The 23651-nt window shown below is 43.2% G+C and overlaps 1 protein-coding gene across 1 annotated transcript in view; it reads right to left on the bottom strand.

The window, feature by feature from the left end:
- Positions 1-18626: 18626 nt before the first annotated feature.
- Positions 18627-23651, bottom strand: part of SEMA3B (semaphorin 3B) — a 54724-nt gene continuing 49699 nt past the window's right edge. Inside the window, exon 18 of the mRNA XM_028718648.2 lies at positions 18627-23309. Coding sequence (XP_028574481.1) covers positions 22848-23309 — 462 coding nt within the window. The 3' untranslated portion in view covers positions 18627-22847. The remainder of the gene's footprint in view (positions 23310-23651) is intronic.

Raw genomic sequence — 23651 nt, 5'->3', positions numbered from 1 at the left:
GTCAATAACTATCAGAAACTTTTGACACCAGTTCTAGATGACTCCACTAGGATTGCCATTATCCAAAATTACTAGTTGCCAATAACTGCTAATGGCTAAGAAATATTGATAACGCTTACGAAGTAAGTTTCTGACATCAGTGACAAATAACCATCCCATTCATCATACAACATTAACTTATTTTCAGAAATCCTAAATGTCTCCATTTTTAGAGACTAACACCAATCAATGGAGCTAAGCAAAAAACGGGGGAAACTCAAAAGTTTGGGAAGTATTGAAGAAGCTGCCATATATCAGCCACATATCATAGACCTTTATTTCAGCAGAGCATATTTTAACAATATAATGAAGGAAATTATCAAATGCTTTGCTGAAATCAACATATATGATACCCAGAACATTCCCATGATCTACCAAGCTAGTATTCCTATCAAAAAGAAGATACTGCTGGTCTGTCATAACTTTTTATCTTTATTCACCTGTGCAGGCTCCTGTTCATATTCTGTTGAAAGCTGCTCAGAATGGCTTGGGCAACCCATTCAGATGGGCAGGGTATAATAATAACAATAACACTTTTCTTTTTAGATGCTCCTAGACAGCTTATTAATATGTTTTACATTGAACTTTTGTTGGTACTGACATCAGGCTGACCAGTCCATATTTCATCAGATCTGTCTTTCTCCTCTTTTTGAAGATAAGGGTAATATTTGCCCATCTCCAGTCTTCCAGTACCTCAGCAGTTCTCCAAGAATTCTCAAAGATTATATATTGGCAACAGCACTGATATAATAGCTGCAAGCACCTTTGGGTGTAATTAAGCTGTCTCCAAGTCTTTAATGCATTTAAAGTAGGCTAGGTATTCTCTAATCATATCCTGGCATATCCTGGATTTCAAATTTCTGCTTCCACTTTTTTCCAGGCCAAATACAATCTCCCTTGAAGGAAGAAACCCAACCAAGGCCAAATAAGAGCTGAGTAGTTCCGTCTTCTCTCTGTGCCTGCTAACACAGAGTGGCTGGGGAAACCCAGCCAGATGGGCGGGGTATAAATAATAAATTATTATTAAATTATTATTATAACACTTCACCATCTTCCACAATGGGGGATTTTCACCACCCTAGAATCCCCTACTAGCTTCAGATGAAGGATTTTCCTAAGTACTGCAAGCAGGGAACCCATGCCTGTTCCAATCCTGTAAATTACCAGCCCCCTGCCAGCTGATGGAATGCACATGTCAAAAACCTGTACTGTATTTAGATGCAAACACACACTTCTAGCCTAATGCTTAGAAGAGGTGTACATGCCTCTCTAGGGTGGCCAGGTAACAAATATGGCAGGGCTCTGCACCTTTAATAGTTGTGTACATAGAATCAAAACTGTAGAGGGGGACCCTCTACAGAATCATAGAAGAGACCCTGAGGATCATCTAGTCCAACCCCCTGCAATGCAGGAATATGCAGCTGTCCCATATGGGGATCAAACCTGCGATCTTGATGTTATTGGCACCACGTTCTAACCAACTGAGCTATTACGAGGGAATCTAAGCAGGAGTTCTTTTCTTCTCCCTCACACACAAGGGCCTGCCTCTTCTAAGTTGGTTGTTGCTGTGATTGTCAGTGGGTGACAACTGCCAATTGAACACCATCTAAGCAGCAGTAAATAATCCTTTATCATTTTTAAGTGCAGATATATGCAGATTTAATTCACTAATCAGTCAGTTAAAACTCTCATGTTTAATCAGTTAAGATTTCTTTAATGGGATGGCAGCCCTAGTATTTGATAATCAATTAATTACTTTTGAAACCTGGTGATTCAGTGACTAACATCATTAATCAGGAGAAAACCACATTTTCACCACATCTAAATATCTTGCCAACAAACTATCCTTCCAATCTCCCGGGATGAAAACTGCCAGCTGAGTATACCTGATGCCACTATTATCAATCATTTTGTCTTTTCTCTAAATTTTTGCTACCTGTATGCATTCAGTGTAGTGGATGCATTCTCTGTACTCAAACACTCCTTCTGTGTGAATTGATCCACCTAGCTGCTCTCTTTGCTCATCCAGTTCATTGCGGTGTTTTTATTTTTAGCAAAAATAGAAAATATGGAAGACTGATGATCCAGAGGGAAAGATTGTTCACCAAGGATAATACAGCTCCACTACAAATGAAGATGCTTTGTGTAGTTTAATGCAGAGCTGTTTGTGCTGATTTTTGTGCTGGTACAGCTTCACGGTATCGATTGCTTTTAGTTTGTTGCATTTTCATTTCATTATCTTGTGAACTTCCCAGAGGGAGGACATGGGTCATTTGGGTGGTATCTAAATGCCAATAAATATATATAAATACTAGGCGCTGCCACTCCTGCTTGCCAACCCTATCTACCCCCTTTCCAACTCCCCATCCTTTACACCTCACCTGTCCCCTCACTGCTTGCCCAAAGCCCATCCCCTTTAAAAGGAAGGAGGTACTTCACACAGCACTGTTTGAAGTGCTTTCCCCTGCCAATTAACCTCACAGGGTGTGTGTTTAAAGGAGGGGGAGGTCCTTCACAACATCCAACCCCCTCAGTTCAACAACTCACCTGGGCCACCTGCCATTTGGCATACTGCAAACGGTGAACTACTGGCAATCATACAAACTGCCATGTGATGACAGCCTTACATTTTTATGCATATAGGAAGAAACAAATGCAAATTTTGTGATGGTATTCATTGGTACAAAGTACCATCACCTCTATTCTTCCTGCCACTGGTAGCCATTTTGTGCAGGTACCTATGACAAAAAAAGCAACAAAAAAGTACACTGCATACAGTCATTGTACAACATTAGTATGTCTGCCTCAAGATAGCCCTACTAGGTCTGTCTGAATCATATAGATATGTGTTCCGGGCATGCACAGAGCTATTTCCTTGAAGAGCACACCTCCTGACCCAAAGAAGCAGCAGTGAGCTTTCCCTACTTTGAGGAGTTTTTTAAAAATAGTATTTGTTTTACATGCAATTTCTGCTAAAGAATGAATATCCAGTTTCCCTGTTGTTATTGGGAAGTGTTTTTCACAAAAGCTGCAAGGTGGGGGGAGGGGGGATTGGGATAAATCAGGAAGAGCAGTTCAGCAGTGGAACAGACTCAGGAGGTGGTGGATGTACCTTCCTTGGAGGTTTCCAAGCAGAGGTTGGATGGCCATCTGTCATGGATGCTTTAGGTGAGATTCCTGCATTGCAGGGGGTTGGACTAGATGGTCCTTGAGGTCCCTTCCAACCCCACAATTCTATGATTCTAAGTTTGCAGTGGAGAGGGGAAGAAAGAGAAACGGTGGATACAGTTTAAGTCCCTTTCTATAGTAAATATAATAAATACCCACCTATTTCTTATTTAATCATTTTGAATTTATTTTTGAGAATGGGGGGCAGGAAAAGAAATGGTGGGTGGGTTGTATATGTATATGGGCATGTTTAGCCTGGAGAAGAGGAGGTTAAGGGGTGATATGATAGCCATGTTCAAATATATAAAAGGATGTCACATAGAGGAGGGAGAAAGGTTGTTTTCTGCTGCTCCAGAGAAGCGGACACGGAGCAATGGATCCAAACTACAAGAAAGAAGATTCCGCCTAAACATTAGGAAGAACTTCCTGACAGTAAGAGCTGTTCGACAGTGGAATTTGCTGCCAAGGAGTGTGGTGGAGTCTCCGTCTTTGGAGGTCTTTAAGCAGAGGCTTGACAACCATATGTCAGGAGTGCTCTGATGGTGTTTCCTGCTTGGCAGGGGGTTGGACTCGATGGCCCTTGTGGTCTCTTCCAACTCTATGATTCTATGATTCTATTCTATGTGTTGCAACAATATCTGTATTAACCATTGGCCATTTAGCATTTACTTATTAAAAGACCATTTAGCATTTACTTATTAAAAGCAGTAGCAGCAGCAACAACAACTGTGTTGGGTGGGGTAGGTTTCTCTGAACCATGTGCAAGTCAAGCAGAGTAGTTGCAAAAAATAGAGATCTGTTTCCAATACCTCATTTTAGTTTAGAGAAAGAAGTGTTTTGGATAATGGAACGTTAGAATGAATTTTTTTTTTAATGGAGTAGGAAAACTGCATGCAATTAGAACAAGTATTCCTTACATCTTAAAAGCTTTTTTATTTGTTTAGGTTTTTGGCAATGAATGAGTAAACAAAACCTGATTCAAAAATGTATGTTATGTGGTGTAGCTTATTTTCTAAATGAGAAGTATGGAATCAATCTGGTCTGAAAATCATAAGTGGAAGCTCTTCCCTGGTCCATAGATGTGCAGAGAACAATGGATGTTTTTCAGTGAGAAAACAATGGAACTGTGCCTGTGTAATGGCACACTTTCCTATGTAAGTGCTGTAGAAGTCTTATTGTTAGGGAAACAGCAAGGTTAAAAGATGCAGCCCTACCAAATAAAAATATCACCTGTAGCCACTGCCTCCAGTTGTTGTTGGACTACAACTTCCATCATCCACTGGATAGCTCAGTCGGTAGAGCATGAGGCTCTCAGGGTCATAGATTTGAGCCCCACGTTGGGCAAATGATTCCTGCATTGCAGGGGGTTGGACAAGATGACCCTCACGATCCCTTCCAACTCTCCAATTCTGTGACCCCTGGCTATAAGCCATAGTGGCTGGAGCTGATGCAAGTCCAGCAACTTCTAGAGGACATCACATTGACTATCTCCTGGACATAGCAGCATGGACACAAGCATTTCTCTACAAAGAGTGTGCAATCTGTGCTTCTCCTTGTATGTTTTCCTTGTGCTTGCACATATAAGCAGGTGAAATTGGTGCATACCTTATCAGATGTGATATGCAATAATCATACCTAGTAAACCAGTGGTTTTCAACCAGTGTGTAGCTGGAGCATATACTTGAACAGTTCTTATAAAGATCGAGCTGTATTTTGTTACTTAGCACACTCACATTGCCATTTTCTCATCTGAAACAAAGCTAACCCCCAAACTATAATTACTTTCTTTTCTAAGGACAACTTTCTTTTCTAAGGACATCTTGCAGAACCAATAGATGCAGCTTGCACTAACAAGGTGTGCGGGGGAGGGGGGGACTTTGTTGCTACTAGACCTTTACAGAGTAGTTGCTTTTACAACTTACTGCATTGCTCGGTAACAAAGGATAAAAGTTCCAGACCTCATCAATTTTAAGATTGACTGTACAAGCCTACACTCAAAAGTAAGGTCTTTAAGCCTTATTGAGTTACAAGGACAGGCAACTCCCAGGTAAGGGTGCATATATCAGATTGCAACCACAAGTACCCAACAAATATCCTACAAGACCTAATAGCTAAAATCCAGAAATAAAAATTATAGACCAGCCCTCTTTGCACAGAATAATCTGTATTTAATTATTTCCTCTTTTTTTCAATCTGACCAGAACAGCCTAAATGCCATCTGGTTCCAAATAAAAATCCACTTGGGGTAAATTGCTATATACGGTATTTAACACTTTTGGAAGGCTTCTTTTGTAAATGGAACTGATCAGTAGATTCCAACCTATGACTGGGGGCTACTTCATTGAAAAGGGGAGATCTGAGATATTATTTAAATGGAAGAAATGGCTGGCAGCAACAAATGTTTTCCTGCAGCAGAAGCTAACAAATGTTCTAATTAGCAACCTAGCAGCTCACTGCCCAGGCAGGAAAACATTGATAACTGTGTCTCCAATAATGGCACCCAACAGCACTTAGACGTGCCAAAAGATGCATTTTATGCCCTATATGCCTGTTTCATTTATTTATTGCTTTTCTATACTGCCCATCAGCTAAGTCCCCTGGGTGGTTTACAAGCTTATTAAAAATGCAATCAGAAAAATTTAAACACGGTATAAATAAACAATATATACAATCAGCACAAGAACAGAAAACATAACAGCCAAGATAAACACAAGCAGCATAAATAAAATCAATATATAAAACCAGCAAGGGGGGGAGGAGTTAGTGAAAGAATTTACAAAGCACGCAAAACAGCACTGTTATACTTTAAAGTCCTGAGGGAATAAGAAATGCCTTTGCCAGGTGCCAAATGTATTTGTGTTTACCAAATGTGTTTACCAGGTGCCATAATGTAGCACCAGGCAGAAGGACACTACGAAAATAGGTTATGACCACCCAAAAGGCCTCCTTCCTAGTGGCCACCTATTGCATTTTGGTAGCAAGGAAACTTGGAGAAGGGGTCAAATGAAGAGCTTGAGGATCAATCATGTAGGTATATATGGAATAAGGTGAGGATCCTTTGGGTAAGCCCCAAGCTATTTAGAGCTTCAGTGGTTAAAAGCAACATGTTTAATTGGGCCAAGAAACTGACCAGCCTCCAGTTATCTTTGGATAATGGCTGACTCCCCAGAAGAAGGCTAGGGCCACTTGAGTGCACTGGCGTTCTTTACAGGCTGCAGTTTAACATTAAGGCTGAGATATACAGTATGTGAAGTTACCTTACAATGAATTGCACCATCTGGCCCAGGACTGTCTGCTCTGACTTAGGACACCAGATTCCTCCAAGGGATCAGCACCCTTAACAAGCTACACTTTCCAGGATTCTATGGCAGAAACCAAGACTATTTAAAGTGGTATGGTCCTGCTTTGAAAGTAGAGTGCAGATGGGGGCTATAACTCACCGAATGGTTAAAACAGGCATGGCCAAACTTGGCCCTCCAGCTGTTTGGGGACTACAATTCCCATCCTCCCTGACCACTGGTCCTGTTAGCTAGGGATGATGGGAGTTGTCATCCCAAAACAGCTTGGAGGGCCAAGTTTGGCCATGCCTGGAAAGGAACACACAGAACCCACCTTCAAGCTATTTGACGAGCATCTGAATTTCCCCTTTCTCTTGGGGAGTTCTCACCCTCTATAGAAATAGCTGGAGCCAGGCTCTTAATGGTAACAGTTCTCATGTGATGGGCTGAGAGTCAAGGCCAAAATATGTTATCATTAAGAGCCCGGCTCCCATCGGCCTGCCTGTATGTGGTGTTGAAACGTAAGTTATTCTATTTTTAGGTTCCCTGATAAGGAAAGGTTAGCTTGTTAATTCTGTTTTTTTTTTTTTTTCTTTTAGAAAGCAGTTCCAACATTTCTTAATCTCTTTTGATCGTTAAATAAATGCACATAATTGAAACCCTGGAGCTGAGCCTGGTTGATTTTATCAGCCTAGGTCCTTGTTGGTAGACATCTGCCTAGGTCCTTGTTAGTAAGCATACTAACATTATTATTATTATTATTATTATTATTATTATTATTATACCCCAGCTTTTGTTGGTCGGCAAGCAAAAATATAGGTATAAAAAAGGAGAGTTTCCTAGATGCCAAGATCCAGGTTTGGGGCAAGTCCTCTTTGATGAGAGAACCCTAGCAGAGATTTAAATCACAGAATATGCAGCAAAGCAAAGTATGGAAATATAGGCTGTGCAGTGTCTCCTGTAAAGTGAGTTCCAAAGTTTCCCTCTTCCATTACTTTTTAAAACACCATACATTTTGTAAGTTAAAAACTGTTTAAAATCTTCACCTCCAGGTTGGTTATGGGGTTTAAACTTGGAAGCCCTGTAAAAAGGCATGTCTTTCTCCAGAAGTGTAAGCTGGAAACCTGAACTGTCTGTGTATTCAGGCAAAGGACTAAAAATGCACTGCCTTGGAATAGGGAACAAAGGGTGTCACAGCCTGTACTACCTGATAGGGATGGATGGTGCATTAATCCATTTGTCAAAAAGTCCAGCATTCTGCTATATCACAGTGGCTACCTAGCAGGAGAGAAGTTTCATGCAATTGCTCTCTCAGTGAAACAGAGATCCCCGGGCCTAAATTATGCACCGAATCAGACCAGATTATTTTATCACAGTCCCCAGCAGGGTTGAAAATGCATACGATTCTTCTTTTCATAGTACCAATGCCATTAATCCATTTCCTGAAATATCCTGTCCTCTCCTGTGACTAGATTTTCACCCTCTTTGTTGCTTCTCAGAATGATGAGTAAAACTGCTCCAAGAAAAATATACTTCTTAAATTTTCAATGAATTAATAAATCTTTCTTCACCGGTCTTGCTCAAATGATTAAACTGTGCAATTTAAAATGTTCAGGCTGACTTGTCCCTTCTGAGTGTAAGTCACTTATTAATATTAGTGTTATTTTGCAAGTGGGAAGAAAATTATTAAAGCCACTTGTCCATTTGGATTTGCTCGTGACAGAAGTAATTTTTGCTAATGATCAGAGCAAAGATTCCTTCTATAAATCTGAGGCTAACTGTTTTTTGTGCTCTGGGAAATCAAAGCAATTTGAATGCAGATGCATGAAAGGAAAGGACATACCATTTCAGCAGAGGCATATCTCTAAATCGTGAATCTCTGTCCAGAGACTTTTAGTCACTGATGCTTTATAACAAAGTAAAAATAAATAGATTAATGCCTAATGATATTTCCTCCCAATGATTGGCACTCAGTGAGCAAATCAGCAAGAGCAGGCACTTAAGACCTGTGGACAACTTACTTGCCGCCTCTTAGGCTGTTGTTATGATTTGCAAAACTGTTGCTACAATCCTGAAAACCCCAGGTCTGATTTCTTGTAAAGTTCTAGTCCTCATCGCTGGAGAGATATGAACTTGTCAGGACATTTCCAGCATGCTCCTCTGTGCTCCTCCCACCATTCCTAAAAAAGATGGATCATGCTAGGAAATTTGGCAAGATTGCTGGTCTCCCTGGTCAGGTAAATTAGAACTCCATGCTTACTACAAATACTCCTGCAACTATTCAGAGTAAGGTAATGTCTTGGTTGGGAACACAAGGCTGATGCAGATCCTTAAGGAAGTACAGCCAGGATTCTGCTTTCCTCATATGGTCAGAAAGGTGGCTCAAGAACTGGTCATTTCAGAGTACTTTAGAAGTTACACCTCTTCGTGTAAGATGCATCCTGTGGTCCCAAACCCACCTCAGCTTTCATTCGTGTAGAGAAGCAAAGCGAAAGTGCAAAGAAAATGAATGAACATGAAAACACAAAAAACCACTCCTGTAGATGTGTTGTGCAGACACACACACTGCACTGCTTTACAAGGGGGGCGAGGTGCCTAATGAGAGCCGAGAGAACGGCCCAAGGAGCCCCAAAGCTCTTGCCTGTAATTAAAGAACAAACCTGTTGCCTTCCTGCCATGTGAGTTCAACTGCCTCATTAACATCTCTACTGCGCAGCAAGAAATCTACCCTTTGATCAGGGACCTAATTATTTATTTATGATTTTAAAAGAATAATTAGCATAATGAAAAAGTAGAGAGCTGGCAAGGCCGGGGGGGGGGGGGGGGAGGGACGGGAACGGGACTGAGCATCTGCTCACGCTTCCGGGGCTTAACACATGGGCAAATGGGGAGCAAAGTCTCCGTTTGCCAAGCAGTTGGTCTGGACCACGGTCCCTCCAATGTGTGGGTGGGACTGCGCCAGTCAAGCATATGGGATTCCGCCCCACCTCTGATAGGAGTCAGAGCTTTAAATATGTATGCAAATGCCCATGTTTGATAGACAGGGCTGGCCCAGGATGTTTTGCCACTTGAGGCAAAGCGCCCAGCGTCCCCCTCGCCACAGATGCAGGCGCTACCTGGCCCCTTGCACACTGGGTGCATCACAGTGGCCTAGGCACAGAGCAAGAGGCACAGAGCAGAGCACTTCTTGGGTCTGGGTCTGCCACCTGAGGCCACAGCCTTACTTTGCCTCACGGGCGGACCAGCCCTGCACAAAGACATGCCAGCCTGCTTTCCAAATCTAATTTGTTCTATGGGAAACAGCTTATGAAGTCCTGAACATGTCTCTGCAGAAAGAAGCCCCATTTAGTTCAGTGGGACTTACTCCCAGGTAAGTGTGCCTGAGTGTATTAATACACCCCCCCCCATCATTTTGTCTTTCTCTCTAAATGCAAGAGCCCTGCTGGATCCAGTCCAAGGCCTATCTAATCGAGCATCCTGTTTGCCTCTGGGAAGTTCACAGGATATGAGGGCAGGTCTATACATTTATACTCAGAAGTGAGTCCCACTGAGTTCAATGAGATTTATTCTGAGGTAAGTGCCTATGAGATTTTGTCAGCCCTATAGACTCCTCATCTCAGTCACTGTGCTGCAGACAACCTGCCCCCTGCCGGGTTGATTTATTTATTAGATTTTATTTCATAAAAATTATATACTGCTTGAATGTATAAAACCACAAAGTGGTTTACATATAAAAGTATAAGGTATAAAGCTGAAAACTGTGCAAGCAGTCAAAAGGTTTTGCTGTTTGCTTGCGCAGAAATATGTGTGTGCATGGCTATTCCTTAACTGCCTTTTAACTGCACATCACGTTGACATTTCCAGTTGATGAACCTTACCAAAGCGTTTTAAAATTTTGTTATGATTGCTGGCTGTCCAGTAGTTTGGTTACATAAATTGCTCATTCGTAGCTCAACATGGGCAGATTGACATATTGCCAATGGGAAATAATTGCTAGGAGATTACTGGAATCCCATCATCATAGAGACAGACAGCAGTTTTCCAGTTTGGTGGGGCAGGGGCAAGAGGAGAGAGAAAGTATTGGGTAAGCCAAAATCTTACCTTGGGAGTGCAGGGCCCTTCTCTGGGAACCTGCTATAAGGCAGCTTCTTTTCATCTTGTTTATTTTCCAAACAGTATATACTATATACTGCCCTTCATATTTATCCTAGGGCTGTGTGCACGCCATACATTTAACCCCCCCCCCCCGAATTGTAGTTTGTTAAGGAGTCTGCCAATTGTGGCTCAGTGAGGGGTAAACTACAGTTCCCAGGATTCTCTGATGGTACTCAGTGGAAAAATGCAGGGCTTGGGGGCCAATGGAAGAGCTGGTTGATAGGGTACTGGTTGCCTTATAGCACTAGTTACTGTTTGCTTCTACATCTGCCCAACTTGCTTATTTGTAACATGCATATTTAAAAGGTGACAATCATCCGTCTTCAGTGCTCTCAACCCAGAGAAACCAAGCTCCACTCCACCAGGAATTCACCACCCAGAAAAGGCTGGTGGGGAACAAGCAACATATTCCAAATACCTTGGGCCTGATTTCCCAGAGTATGATTCTGTATGGCCCTTGGCTCTAAACCGACCCTGGACCTTGGAAACAAATCCAGCATCAGTGTGGAAACAATTGGTCATTGAACAGATGAATGAGTGGAAGGATGGTTGACAGAAGATTAGGGTGATGGAATGGTGGGTGACACTGGAGTGAGTGATAGGTAAAGAGTGTCTGTTGAGAAGGTCAGTTTGGGAATTATGCAGAGTGTGAGATCAGAGAGCAAAAAGGCTGCTGGCTAGGATACTCGTTGAAGGGAGTCCACCAGTGATCACGTTTCATTTTCTTTTATTTATTTGTAGAGCACTTCACAGCGAAAAGTGTAGTGCAGTACAGTAAAATAGAATAAAATACTGTATTTTTCCATGTATTAGATGAGATTTTCTAACTCAAAAATCATGTCAAAAAAGGGGGTTGTCCTATACACGGATAGTGGCATGGGAGGAAAGCTGCGCGCTGCCAACCAATTGGTTGGCGGATGCACAGTTCCCCCCCATGCCACTGTGGTAGGCATGTGCTCTAGGGAGTGGCTCTAGGGAGTGGCTGCCCACTTTGCCAACCCTGCTGGGGTGATGGCGTGAGTGTAATTCCCCCTAAAAAAAGCTCAACAACTTTGGGCCTTCTCCCCTCATTTTCTTTAAATTCAGTCCCCCAAAATAGGTGGCGTCTTATACATGGGGGCATCTTATACATGGAAAAATACGGTAGTGTGTGTGTGTGTGTGTGTGTGTGAGAGAGAGAGAGAGAGAGAGAGAGAGAGAGAGAGAGATAATATATTACATTATATTATGAATAGATGCAATATTTGTCATTCTTTACTAAAAGGTTATTTGTTCCAATTGTTGTTTTACCTAAATAAATATATTTGTGGTTGGCATCCATCTGTGTAAAGAGACAATGGAGTGCACCTCCAGGGGGCTGCAGAATTTGGTAATTCATAACTGCTGCTTCCTACATTGTTTTGCTGTGGTAGATTTTGCTGGGGCAGTGTTTATGGAGGTCGCGGGCTGCCCTTGACAGGAAGGACTGTATACAGTGATGTCTGCCTGGCTGCCATAGTGCTACTAAAGACACAGGAGCCATGTCAGAAACAAGTGTGGCAACCCAGGAGTGATAGACATGATTGGTACAGCGTGTCTGGCAAATTATCTAACAGAAGAGCTAAGCATTGCCTAACAGTGTAATGAGATGCCAAATGGCTCACATGATGAGGAACCTTGTAACAGAATGCTGAGAGCCTGTTTGTATAATTTTTTCCAGATGCTGCATGCAAATTTTGCCATCCATTATGTAAAAATCCTGTATTAAACACAATTTAGAGACTGTCAGAAATGTCTCCATTGCATAACCCCTTATAAAAAGCTTCTCCTTCAAAGAGAATGAGTTTAAGGGTGCTTTGTTAGAATTTGGGCCTCTCAAAAGCTTGATTACGAAATCATTGAATGTGATTGCATGAAAACTCAACCAGGGATTTATCACCTCAAACCTGAAACACAAAGGACTTCTGTGCACAGGCCTGCCCATCATCCATTTACTGCTGTATCAACTGATGACTTGGGTGAGCGAATCTGCCATCACAGGTCAGTCACCAAAAAATAATTTGAAATGTGTAACCGTGATCAGAGGAAGTAAACAGTGAAGTGCAAAACCAGCACCAAAAATGAACTATATGTATCTAGTTTCTATCTTACACAATTTTGGAGAAATCACACGTTCTACTTTCCAGGTAAATCTGCCAATAAAACCTGGACAAGATACGAGATTAGGAAGCAGGGGTTTTTGTTTGTTTGTATAGCTACATTTAGCAGTACGAATATTAAGAGGTTTAAGTGTTATTAGTTGGTTGGCCAGCTGAAAAGGTGGATAGCGCTCTTGCACCTTTACTTGTTGTGCAGAAGAGAGAATAGCAGCAGTTATGCTTGCCATCCCCTCATGCACACAACTACAGTATCAAGCATGATTCTGGAATTTGTTTGCATCTGGCCACCTTCCTTCTAAGCAGGCATGGCCCAACTTGGCCCTCCAGCTGTTTTGGGACTACAATTCCCATCATCCCTGACCACTGGTCCTGTTAGCTAGGGATGATGGGAGTTGTAGTCCCAAAACAGCTAGAGGGCCAAGTTTGGCCATGCATGTAAGGGCTGAAGGGCTCTGCCAGCTTAGGGGTACTGCTGTCTTCAGAGACTGCTATCCAGAATTGAGAGACATACTGTTGCTGTGGGCTGGATGAAAAACAGAAAACAGCATTCACCAGGGAAAAGGAAGCTGTCCTGTCAGGCCTGCCACCAGTGGTCTTGTACAAAATAATAGGACTTTAAAAAAATCACGGACCCGCAAAGAAAAGGTATAATACAGCTATAGTGAAATGTCTTTACATCCACATTTTTTAAAAAAAGGAAATGGATCACACACACAAAAGGAGAACACAGATTTGCATATAATAATGTGTATAGATGCAGAAGCAGCGTACCTGGTGGTGCTAGCTTCCTAGCAGACGGGTCAGTGTTGCTCACTGGGCGGGGTGAGATAATGGGGATGTCAGTGCAGCACAAGCACAGAAGCAGAGCCATTCCAGCCGTTCCTGCCGGTAGAAGATTGTTATTAGGTGACCTATGTGCTTTCTCAGTCTGCTGTACCCATGCAGACTGTTGATGGACTCTTAGGATTCTGCATCTTTGGGCCTGGACCAGGCAGCCTTAGATGACTCCTTAAAATAGTTGATCCATGGCCCCCTAAGTCTAAATGGGAAAGAGTCAAGACTATACACATATTTAACTTCCCTGCAGAAACCAGTGGCATGTCACAATCTGGGACTAAGCATATTTGCTTAGAAATCCCATTGATTTCTTTCAATTAATATTACAATCGTAAAGATGTTTAAACCTGGCTGGATCATGCCCATTGCACATATTTTATTTTACTTCGTAGGTCTATAAATTTCAGCTGAGATGATTTCTTGCATTAATCCAAGTGCCATAAAGTTAATTGCTAATCTGATAAGATCTCATACCCTTTAAAAAATCTACACCACCAGTCTCCTTTTATTAAACATTGAAATTACCTTCCAAGAGCAGCCCAGCACTTGGCTCATTTTATACAGAGCATAAAACACCATAGCTGTATTTAACTGTCTGAAATAAAACCTCCAGCTTATTATTGAGTAGTATGTGTAACAATTCCGTATGAAAGCACTTTTTCAGTTCAACGATCATCCAAGCATATTCTGTTAAGTGTTGTAATTTAAATGTAAGCACTTTTAATTAGCCATCTGCACTGCTTTTTGGGTGGAGGGAACTTGCTTACCTCCAATTCCTTAGGTTTACAATTTCTAGATTTCTTAATAACTGCCAGGAAATGGCACAGACAATGAATGCTGGAAGTGCATGATACACATGAGTGCATAATCAGTGTGTGCTTTCCTCCATCACACTATTTCTGCATCCCCCAACATGGTGCCCTCCTGGTGTTTTGGTCTTCCGACTCCTACCAGCTATAGCTAGCAGAGGGTGATGGAGGATGTAGTCCAAAATATGGACAAGGCACTTGGTTGAGGAAGACTCTTCTATTTTATACATGTTTTCCTGCTCTTCAGGGATCCATTGTGTTATTCCTTCATTCAGTTCAATGTTGTTCGCATTAGCACCATTCTCCATGAGTGAGTTCAAAGTTATTTAGCCCATTCCTGTAGCTTGTCATTCAACAGAGGTGGTAGGCATGTGTAAAGGACAAAGACCAGTCTGTGTTTCCTATCTTCAGCCGCAAGAGAGCAGCACCATCCAAAAAACCCATGCTGTATGTTTAACACCTCAAGAAACACCTTTCAGGTGAGAACCAAAGGTTCCTTTTCCTGCGCTTTGGATTTGTTTGTTTTTGAATATTTATACCCCATCTTTCAACTGCATTATTTCTAAAGCAACTAACTACAGGTTGTGACAGCCACAGCTTTCCAATACACACATAACCAAGGAGCCCTTAGTTGTGGGGTGAGGAGACCTGTGGCCCTCCAGATGTTGCTAGACTACAGCTCCCCACCTGCCTGAGCATTGACCACTGGCCAGTTTGGGCATGGGTTTTTCAAAGGTGAGTTTCCTGTTGTAGAAGAAAGCACTGGAGACTTATGGAACCTGTGTATATATGTATTTCATGGTGTTGGAAGGAGCCTCAAATAGTCCAATCTCCTGCAGGAAACTACAGCATCCCTGATAAAGGACCATGTAGCCCGGGCATTTACATAACATAAATTTACCTATATTCACAGGTTATGAAGGTATGCACACACAGGCAGACAGCACTTGATTTACAGTAGTACCAGCCCCTCAGCCCACCTTCTTGTCTTGGCAATCCTGCCTTATCTTGAAATGATTAAAAATATATACATTTTGTCTAGTAAGGATAAAATAAACTTTCATTTTTCTTCATACAAGCAGTAATATGAATATTAACTTTGTGGCAGTTAATTATCTTGAGAAAAGGCAAAAAAAAAATATTGAATGAAAAAGTAGTTGCTACCTATTAGAAAATATTTTTCTCTTGTGGGCTTAGACTAAATGATAAATAAAACCACATATTTTTAGTATGTGAGACTGGGTAGGAGTGTGTGTGTGTGTGTGTGTGTGTGTGTAAATAATAAAATAAAATAAAATAAAGGTAAAGGACACCCTGGACGGTTAAGTCCAGTCTTACTTCAGGCATTGAGGCTGAGGGAGCCAGTGTTTGTCCACAGACAGCTTTCCAGTTCATATGGCCAGCATGACTAAACCCCTTCTATCCTAGTCATTGAAAGATTTGTGCCACAATATTTTGCTATCCTAAAATTGCTTTCTTCACATGCATTCTTCACATAGCAGTTGTACATTCTCAAAGTATTAAGCAGTTTAAATGAAAATGAAAATAAAGATAGAATAGAATAAAATAAAATAGGGATTTATAACATGACCATAGTGCTTTTATGCCTCCTAGTGGCTGCTTCCAGTCAACTCAGCTGTTTATTTTGTAAGCATGAATGACTTGTACTTTCATAGACACTTTCACAGGCAAACTATCACTTATACTGCTCATCATTTTGACACTTACAAAGCTAATAAAAGCCTCTGTTTCACAGAAGAAGAAGCAGGAGTTACCAGCAGCATAATCTTCCCTTTTGATTTCAGGGAACTGGAAGAAGCCAAATGTATTCCATACCAATTTCCTGCCATAATATTTTATAGAGTAATGTTCCCTGCTTAAAGCACTTCACATGATGAGCTCAGGAATCATTACCCTGTACTGTAGGCCACCCAATTTATTTGTGTATTTAAAAATGGGTGAGCTAAGGTTGAGGGATGAGACAGCAGAATCCTATCCCCCAGATCCACTGGCTGAGGGGAGCTTCATGGAGGAGCACAAGGTGCCTCCTTAAGGACAGCTCAATGGAAACAGCTCTATCATGGGTGGTTCTTTAGGCCACAAAATGAAGTTTTCTGAGGGTGGTCACAGATGTGGTCCTGGATTGCCCAGATCTTTGTCTTCTTCGTTTCTCAGAATGGCCCCAGGATCAAGATCTCCCACCATCATGCCAGCCTGGAGTTGACGTAACTAATCCCTCTCCCCCTCCCCCACAAGAACTGCTGGGGGGGGGGATTTAGAGAAAGAAAGATCTACCAAGAAAAAAAGGCAATCCCCACACCCTCCTCTCCTGGCTGGTACAAGCTAGCTGGTGCTAAAGACTAGCAAAATTACTATGGCATAAGACTTTCATGGACTTCATCTGAGAAACTGTTATCCTCCGCTGGCAGGTGGGTGTAAGAAGGGGAGGAAATAAACACTGAAGCCAGAAAGAAAGGAAATGTCTGTGACAATGGCATTAATTTGTTGGGAATCATTAACTGTGAAGCCCAAGATAAGTTTCCCCATATGGTGAGCTGTTTGTGTAGACCAGGGTTCATTCCTGACAGCCTGAGGCTGGACTATAGGGAGAGAGAGATGCATTTGAGCAGGATTTTCGCGAACGTGATCACCTGAGGCTATGAACAGGTACATTCCAAACAACAGGCCAGAGGTACCCAAAAAAGCGCCTGCTGGTGCCAGTGCACACTCCAATGCCTCCTATGGCGTCCATGAAAGGTTTCAGTAAATATTTCCTCAAAAATTCACAATGTGTGAGACTGTTCGCTATTACTACCCTGTTCCTCTTTGCACTGTCTCATCCTCTCCTGCACCCTCACGAGGCCCCCTTTTGTGTTTTCCCACAGGCTCACGGCAGCCATTTTGTGATGGGCGCTCGACTTCCAAATGCGCCCACTGACCCCAAAAGGTTGGCAAGACCTGTGACAGACTCTTAGTCCTCCAGAAAGATTTTAACAGTTGATCCAAGAAAGGAAAACAGCTTCATATGATCCTGGGATGGCACAAAGCTTACTTGGCAATGGTCATGGTCAAGACTGAAGAGCTGTGTAAGCAGTCAAAAGTATTGTTATAGCAAGACTTTGGAGAGCTGTGCTGTTGAACTACATGAAACTAATATATAATGAGAGGATGACCTAAAATTTGTGACCATGGGAAGTGGGGGGGGGGGACTTTGTTCAAAATGTATATATAACATGATCATCCAATTAGAGCTTGGCAATCTCAAAATCAAATTAAATAAATGGCAACAAGTTCTCAAGCTGAGTTGGTCTGAAAAAATGAAAACCCCAATCTTTTAAACTCAAGATAAATTGCTTTTATGACTTAAAGCCTGAGGGGGCAGAACCTTTGCCTCCCCTCCCCAGCCCTCTCTACCTGGCCCTCAGGACCCCACTGACTGCATTGATGAAAATGTCACATATTGCCATCATTGTTTTAGGGGCCTAACCTGCTAATTAATGGGGTAGCAATATTCCACTGTCTCTCAAGTCATCTCCCCACTTCCGTTCTCCCCCCCTCCCCCAGTGGGAAACTACAAACCTGTTCAGACACTTAAGGCTTCCATTCAGCTGAAGACACCATGGGGAAAGGTAAGGAGCTCCCCCAGATCCCATCCTAAACCCTCCTTGGGTGCATTACCCAAAAAGAAAAGTTGTGTATATTACCCAGAGTGCACTTCTCCTTTTTCAGTCATGTGACCCAGCTGGTCTTGCCCCTGCAGCCTTGTCAAGAAGAAATAAAGCAGATAATGTTTTCTACGATCACTTTCTCTCCGATTTACCTGCTAAATTTCTGCTTTCCAGACTGCTGGCAAAGGTACAGGAGTGAGGCCCTGTTCCTGGCAATGACCTGATAGGCAGAAATTTAGCAAGTGAAGCAGGAGACCTTAAATACCTCTACATGTATTATGGCACAAGCTATCATGGCCTAGGCTTCACTTAAGTAATACATGACAGTTGGCCTAATTTCCATGACCCCTAGGTGATAGCTTGATGAAACCATGCCTATGGTACATTGCAGTTTTGGAACCATAAATGAAGAAGGGGGTTTGGTCTGCCTCCATAATCATTGCTCTGTTTTTAGAGTGAGGACAACAGGTGATGTTCTGCAAGCACCTAAAAATGTATGCAGTGATCACTTCCATGTTATGGAAACCAGACACACAAAGTTAAAACTGCTTTATTGTGTTAATATATTCCAACCACACTGGATCCAGCACACTTGCTGCATGTCTTAAAGTAGACCCAGTCGCTATTGAGGCTGGGTTAACTCACCACAGGCCACCTTGGCTGACATCTATGCCTCACGTCCAGCAACTCTGCACACTTATTTTCGCTGCTACTATTTCCTTTAGAATTTATCATAGGTTCAACAGATAAGATATATAAGGTAAAACAATAATTACTTGCCAAGGACGTTAGTCCGATGCCTCTTTCTTTGGTATGGAAACCTTAATGGCCAAAACACTGAGGTTCCAAATGGGGGTTTTCATGATCAATATATCTTTTCCTCCCGGACACAGGAAGAGAGGAAACAAATGGAAGGAGTGGGGAACAAAAACTTATACCTGCCAAATAGCTGAGTTTCATCCACAAAGTTTCAGGATGGTGACGAGGGAAATAATCTAGGTTTAAAAGTAGCTGCCCCCACTTCATCACAAATGGGGAAAGTGCTGTTGATTTCAGGTCCGACTTGCAGACTTCCCACAGGCATTTGGTGGGCCACTGTGAGAAAAGGATGCTGGACTAGGTGGGCTACTGGCCTGATCCAGCAGGATTGTTCTTCTGTTCTTATGCTACTAGCTTATTATGACTACACTTAGACACCCTAAGTTGGGGGAGGGGGGAGGTAAAAGGTAAAGGACTCCTGGATGGTTAAGTCTAGTCAAAGGCGATTATGGGGTATGGCGTTCATCTCACTTTTCAGGCCGAGGGAGCCGCCGTTTGTCCACAGACAGCTTTCCGGGTCATGTGGCCAGCATGACTAAACTGCTTTTGGCGCAACAGAACACTGTTACAGAAGACAGAGCTCACGGAAATGCCGTTTACCTTCCCACCACAGCGGTACCTATTTATCTACTTGCACTGGTATGCTTTCAAACTGCTAGGTTGGCAGGAGCTGGGACAGAGCAACGGGAGCTCACCACTGTTGAGCGGATTCGAACCACAAACCTTTCAAGTGGCAAGCCCTAGAGGCTCAAACCACAAGTATGTGTGCCATGTAAGCTGAGAAGGGTGTCTCATGTGTGGCTCACTGCACAATAATGGGTCTAACCCCTTTCCCCAAATTATACAAGGGGAAATGGCAAGCTATGCATGCCTGAATCCTTCACAGCTGTCAATCATGCACAAAAGAGAGTAGGAGGCAGAACTCAAAGATGAAGTGTTAGGCATAATTGAATCTCATGACACACTCTCCCTTACACCCCTTAGCTATAGGAAACAGGCTAAGACTTGAGCAGCATACTAAATCACAGCCATTCCCCATAACCAAGCAAGGAAGATTACAGTGATGACATTATGTTTTTCTTAATGCCATTTTATTAATGCCGTTTAAAGGCTTCAGAAACCCTGGTCTCCAACAGGGTTCAGTCAGCTGCCTGGGAAAACAAGATGTCGGGATAGAAGGGGGTTCCCTAAACCTCTTTTATGTGCAAGGATTTTTTATTTTTTAAAAAAAGAAATATAGGACAGCATTCAACCAAACTGTTCCATATCTGCAGTCTGAAATGATACAGTCTAGGAAAAGTCTGACTATGTGATCAGCTATTTTTCAAGAGAGTTGCTCTGGAAACTCAGGTATGCTCCCAGCTGAAGGCCCAACAGGGTCAAATCCCTCCTCTAACCTATCCCCCTGCCTTCAAATTCTCTCATTCACCCAAAAGTCAACCTCGCTGCTGCTTCTGCAGCTCTGGTAGTGACAAGGGGGGTAGGTCTCTCCTGCTTCCTTCATATGGCATTGGTGCTGCTATCACTCTGAGCCTGGTGCCAGGCATGCTAGGAATTGTCATTTTCTCTGCGCTCTCTGAAAACTACATTTCCAAGTCCATTTTTGGGTAGACCAAAGACTCTGGAATCATGTAATAAGCTTGATTTGCTTCTCCTTTGCCATTTATCCCTCACCACACAGCTCCACACAGTCTGTGGTGTAGCTTACAATACTGCAAAAAGTGTTCTTAAGAAAACCTTAAAAGACCTGTACATGCGGGATATTGGTTCCATTTTAAATCAGCAACTTTGCCTGGTAAAGTGGGGAGGGGGAGTAGATAGGGCTGCCATATTTTGGAGAGCAAAAAAGAGGACACATTTGCCAACTTTTACTTTTAACTATGGATTGCTGTGACGACACTCATTTTACACACCCATGAAAAAAAGGGTGTGTCCTGGAAAAGGAGGACATATGGCAACCCTAAGTAGAATGACAATGTAGCAGAATCTATTTGTAAAATATCTCAGATTAGTTCTAACATCCATGTATTATAGAGAAAGTTTTTACCCTACATAGGCAAAAGGGACAGCCAGGTGCCATGGCAGTAGGCTACTCTAAAAGCAAAGGGAAATAAAAGGCAAAACAACAATTTTTCTTAAAGAAGCTGTGAAATTCCTCACTGGCAGGACAATCTAGGGGCAGTTTGCACTAAAAAAATGGTACAGTACAGGCTGTTGAGAACTCTGTAAGCCAGTTTTCCTTTTACTGGCTGTGAACTGTGAATTTAATAACTAACCATTGGTTCTGCTCTGTTCTTTAAGATGGTGGGCTCCAGTCTCACTTTCTGTTTCACTAGACAGCGACTTTCAGCTTGACTAGGTAGTGCTGATATCACCCTTTTCTAATGTTTCAGATACCACAGAAACAGCTTATATATCTTAAATCAGAGCACATCTATCTATCTCAGACCCTTGCTGCCCAAATCCTAATCCAAGACAAGACTGCATTGCCTCTATCAGGCCAACACCTCCACCTCCCTTCAGACTGAAACCTAACAGGAAGCAACACAGAGATCAACACCTCCCCAGCATATCTAAGGGACAGATGAGCTTCATCTGCATGACCACACCTTTCTGGGCACTCCACAGAGGTGCCTCACAAGGCACTCCCAAAATGAAGAATTCAAAATGAGTGTCCTCATTTGGTCTAGCCAAGGCTTTCCCAAGATGGTGCCCTACAAATGGTTTAGACTACAACTCCCATCACCCCCAGTCAACATGGCCAAGAGAAGGTGGGAGATATGGCCCAAAACAGATGGAGAAGGGGAGGTCTGGGCCACTCTTTTAGATACTGCTCCCGATGGGTTTTGGCTGGTGACTTGGGCCCCAGAGCAGACCGAAGAAGGGAACAAACCTTGGTTGGCCATCATTCTTCTGGCAATAACCTTCAAAGGAAGGACAGATAGACACCTCCACTGCTCAACATGACCTTACAAACATCCTTGTGTAATGACAGGGCCTCAACTTCAATATTTTACCAGTGTGTTAACTGCCTTTCTGTTACTGCCCTGCCACTTGAGGGGGTCTCAGTCTGATGAAGAATCCCCTGAGGGCCATATAAAATATAGATCTGAGAGCGTAGGAGATATGCCACAGTTCCTCATCTCTGTTACCATCATCATTGCCACATGCACATCCAAAACATTTCAGAAGTGTACCCACAATCCTTTGGGCAACAGGAGCCCTGTCCCTTCAGTCAGAGGCTAAATGCTGGTGGGCCACCTGGTGGTGGATTTACATTCATCAGTTAACAATCTGTTAATAAATACATCAGTGGTTCTGTAGTGTCTCTGGAGGGGGAGAGCACATTGCTACACTTATGCGCACAAGGCAGGTCGGTTTGGTTATGGAAGCGAGAGGAAACGGGGTAGGCACCCTGCCTATCAAGACAGAGGGATGCGTCGGGGGACTGTCCTCTTCAGAGGAAGATTCTGAGCACGAACAGACGCTCCAGAGCTAGAAGGCTCCTCAGCCCCAGAATTACATCTTGACAGTCAGCAGATCCTTGAGGGTAAGAAAAAAGGGACCACAACTCCTGGCGTATGCTGTCTGGTTTACTTCCCACTGCACAGGATATCATCATAACTTGGTTCCTTTGGTCCCCCGAGACTGCTGCCACCATCTTTGGTTGTATGTTACGGAAGAGGCGAGGGCTACAGAAGCCACCCTCTCCTGTCGGGTTCTGTTGCTTCGCACCGAGTTCTGAAGAATGGCAGCTAAGTTGCTATGACGACAACACCCCCCCTACAAACTACGAATGAAGCGGCCGCCAGGAGGATGGAAAGGAAGCCCTCTCCACCAAACCATGGTCCTGCATCCTCTCTCCCACCCCTTTCCCTACACGCCCACCCTGCTCCCCAGCATAGAGGTTGGTTGTCCAGCTGCACTCCATGCAGGTCACCAGACGTCAGTGCTCCGGGGCCCCCTCTCCGCACGGGGCACTTCGTGTGTTCTCCGGCTGCGGCCTTTCCGCTTGTCCTCCAGGTGCTTCCACTTGTGGCTCTTGGCCTTGACGCTGAGCGGAGGGGGTAGCGGCGGCTTCTTCTTCGGCTGGTGGCTCTTGCGGCTCCACAGCTGCTCACATACCTGGTCCATGGTACTGAGGTTGGGGTGGTCCACCAGCTGCAAGAAATCTTGGTACCAGAGCTTGCGGTGGAAGGGCTGCGCGGGCTCCTCTTCCCGGGAGACGGAGAGCGAGTCTGCCTGCTGGGCGTGAATCACTTCAAGCTGGAGGTGCAGCAAACTCTGGGTAAAGCCGTGCTCCGTGGCGTGGCAGTGGTAGAGGCCAGCATCTTTGCGCTGCACATTGCGCAACAGGATCCCCCGCTCCATCTTGATGACTCGGTCATCCAACAGCACCTGCAGGTTAGTAAGGCCAGAGAAAAAGGATAGCATTGGTGAGAGGTCATCAATAGGGGTGAGGAACTGAGATGGGACAGGCAGGAATAACGATTCAAGAACCAGGAGGGAGGGTGGCCCCATCAACAGTAAGGCCTGTGCAAACACATAGATGCTTGCATATTTTAATTGCCTTTAATGTTAATTCTAACTGTTTTTAAATGTTTGTAATTGTTTCAAAACTCTCTGATAATTAAAATATTTCTTGCAAACCGCTTGCAGGCATGGCCAAACTTGGCCTTCCAGATGTTTTGGGACTACAACTCCCATCATCCCTAGCTAACAGGACCAGTAGTCAGGGCT

This window comes from Podarcis muralis, chromosome 2 (genome assembly GCF_964188315.1).
Source record: "Podarcis muralis chromosome 2, rPodMur119.hap1.1, whole genome shotgun sequence".
Lineage (NCBI taxonomy): Eukaryota > Metazoa > Chordata > Lepidosauria > Squamata > Lacertidae > Podarcis > Podarcis muralis.
This window is presented reverse-complemented; position numbering and strand designations above follow the sequence as displayed.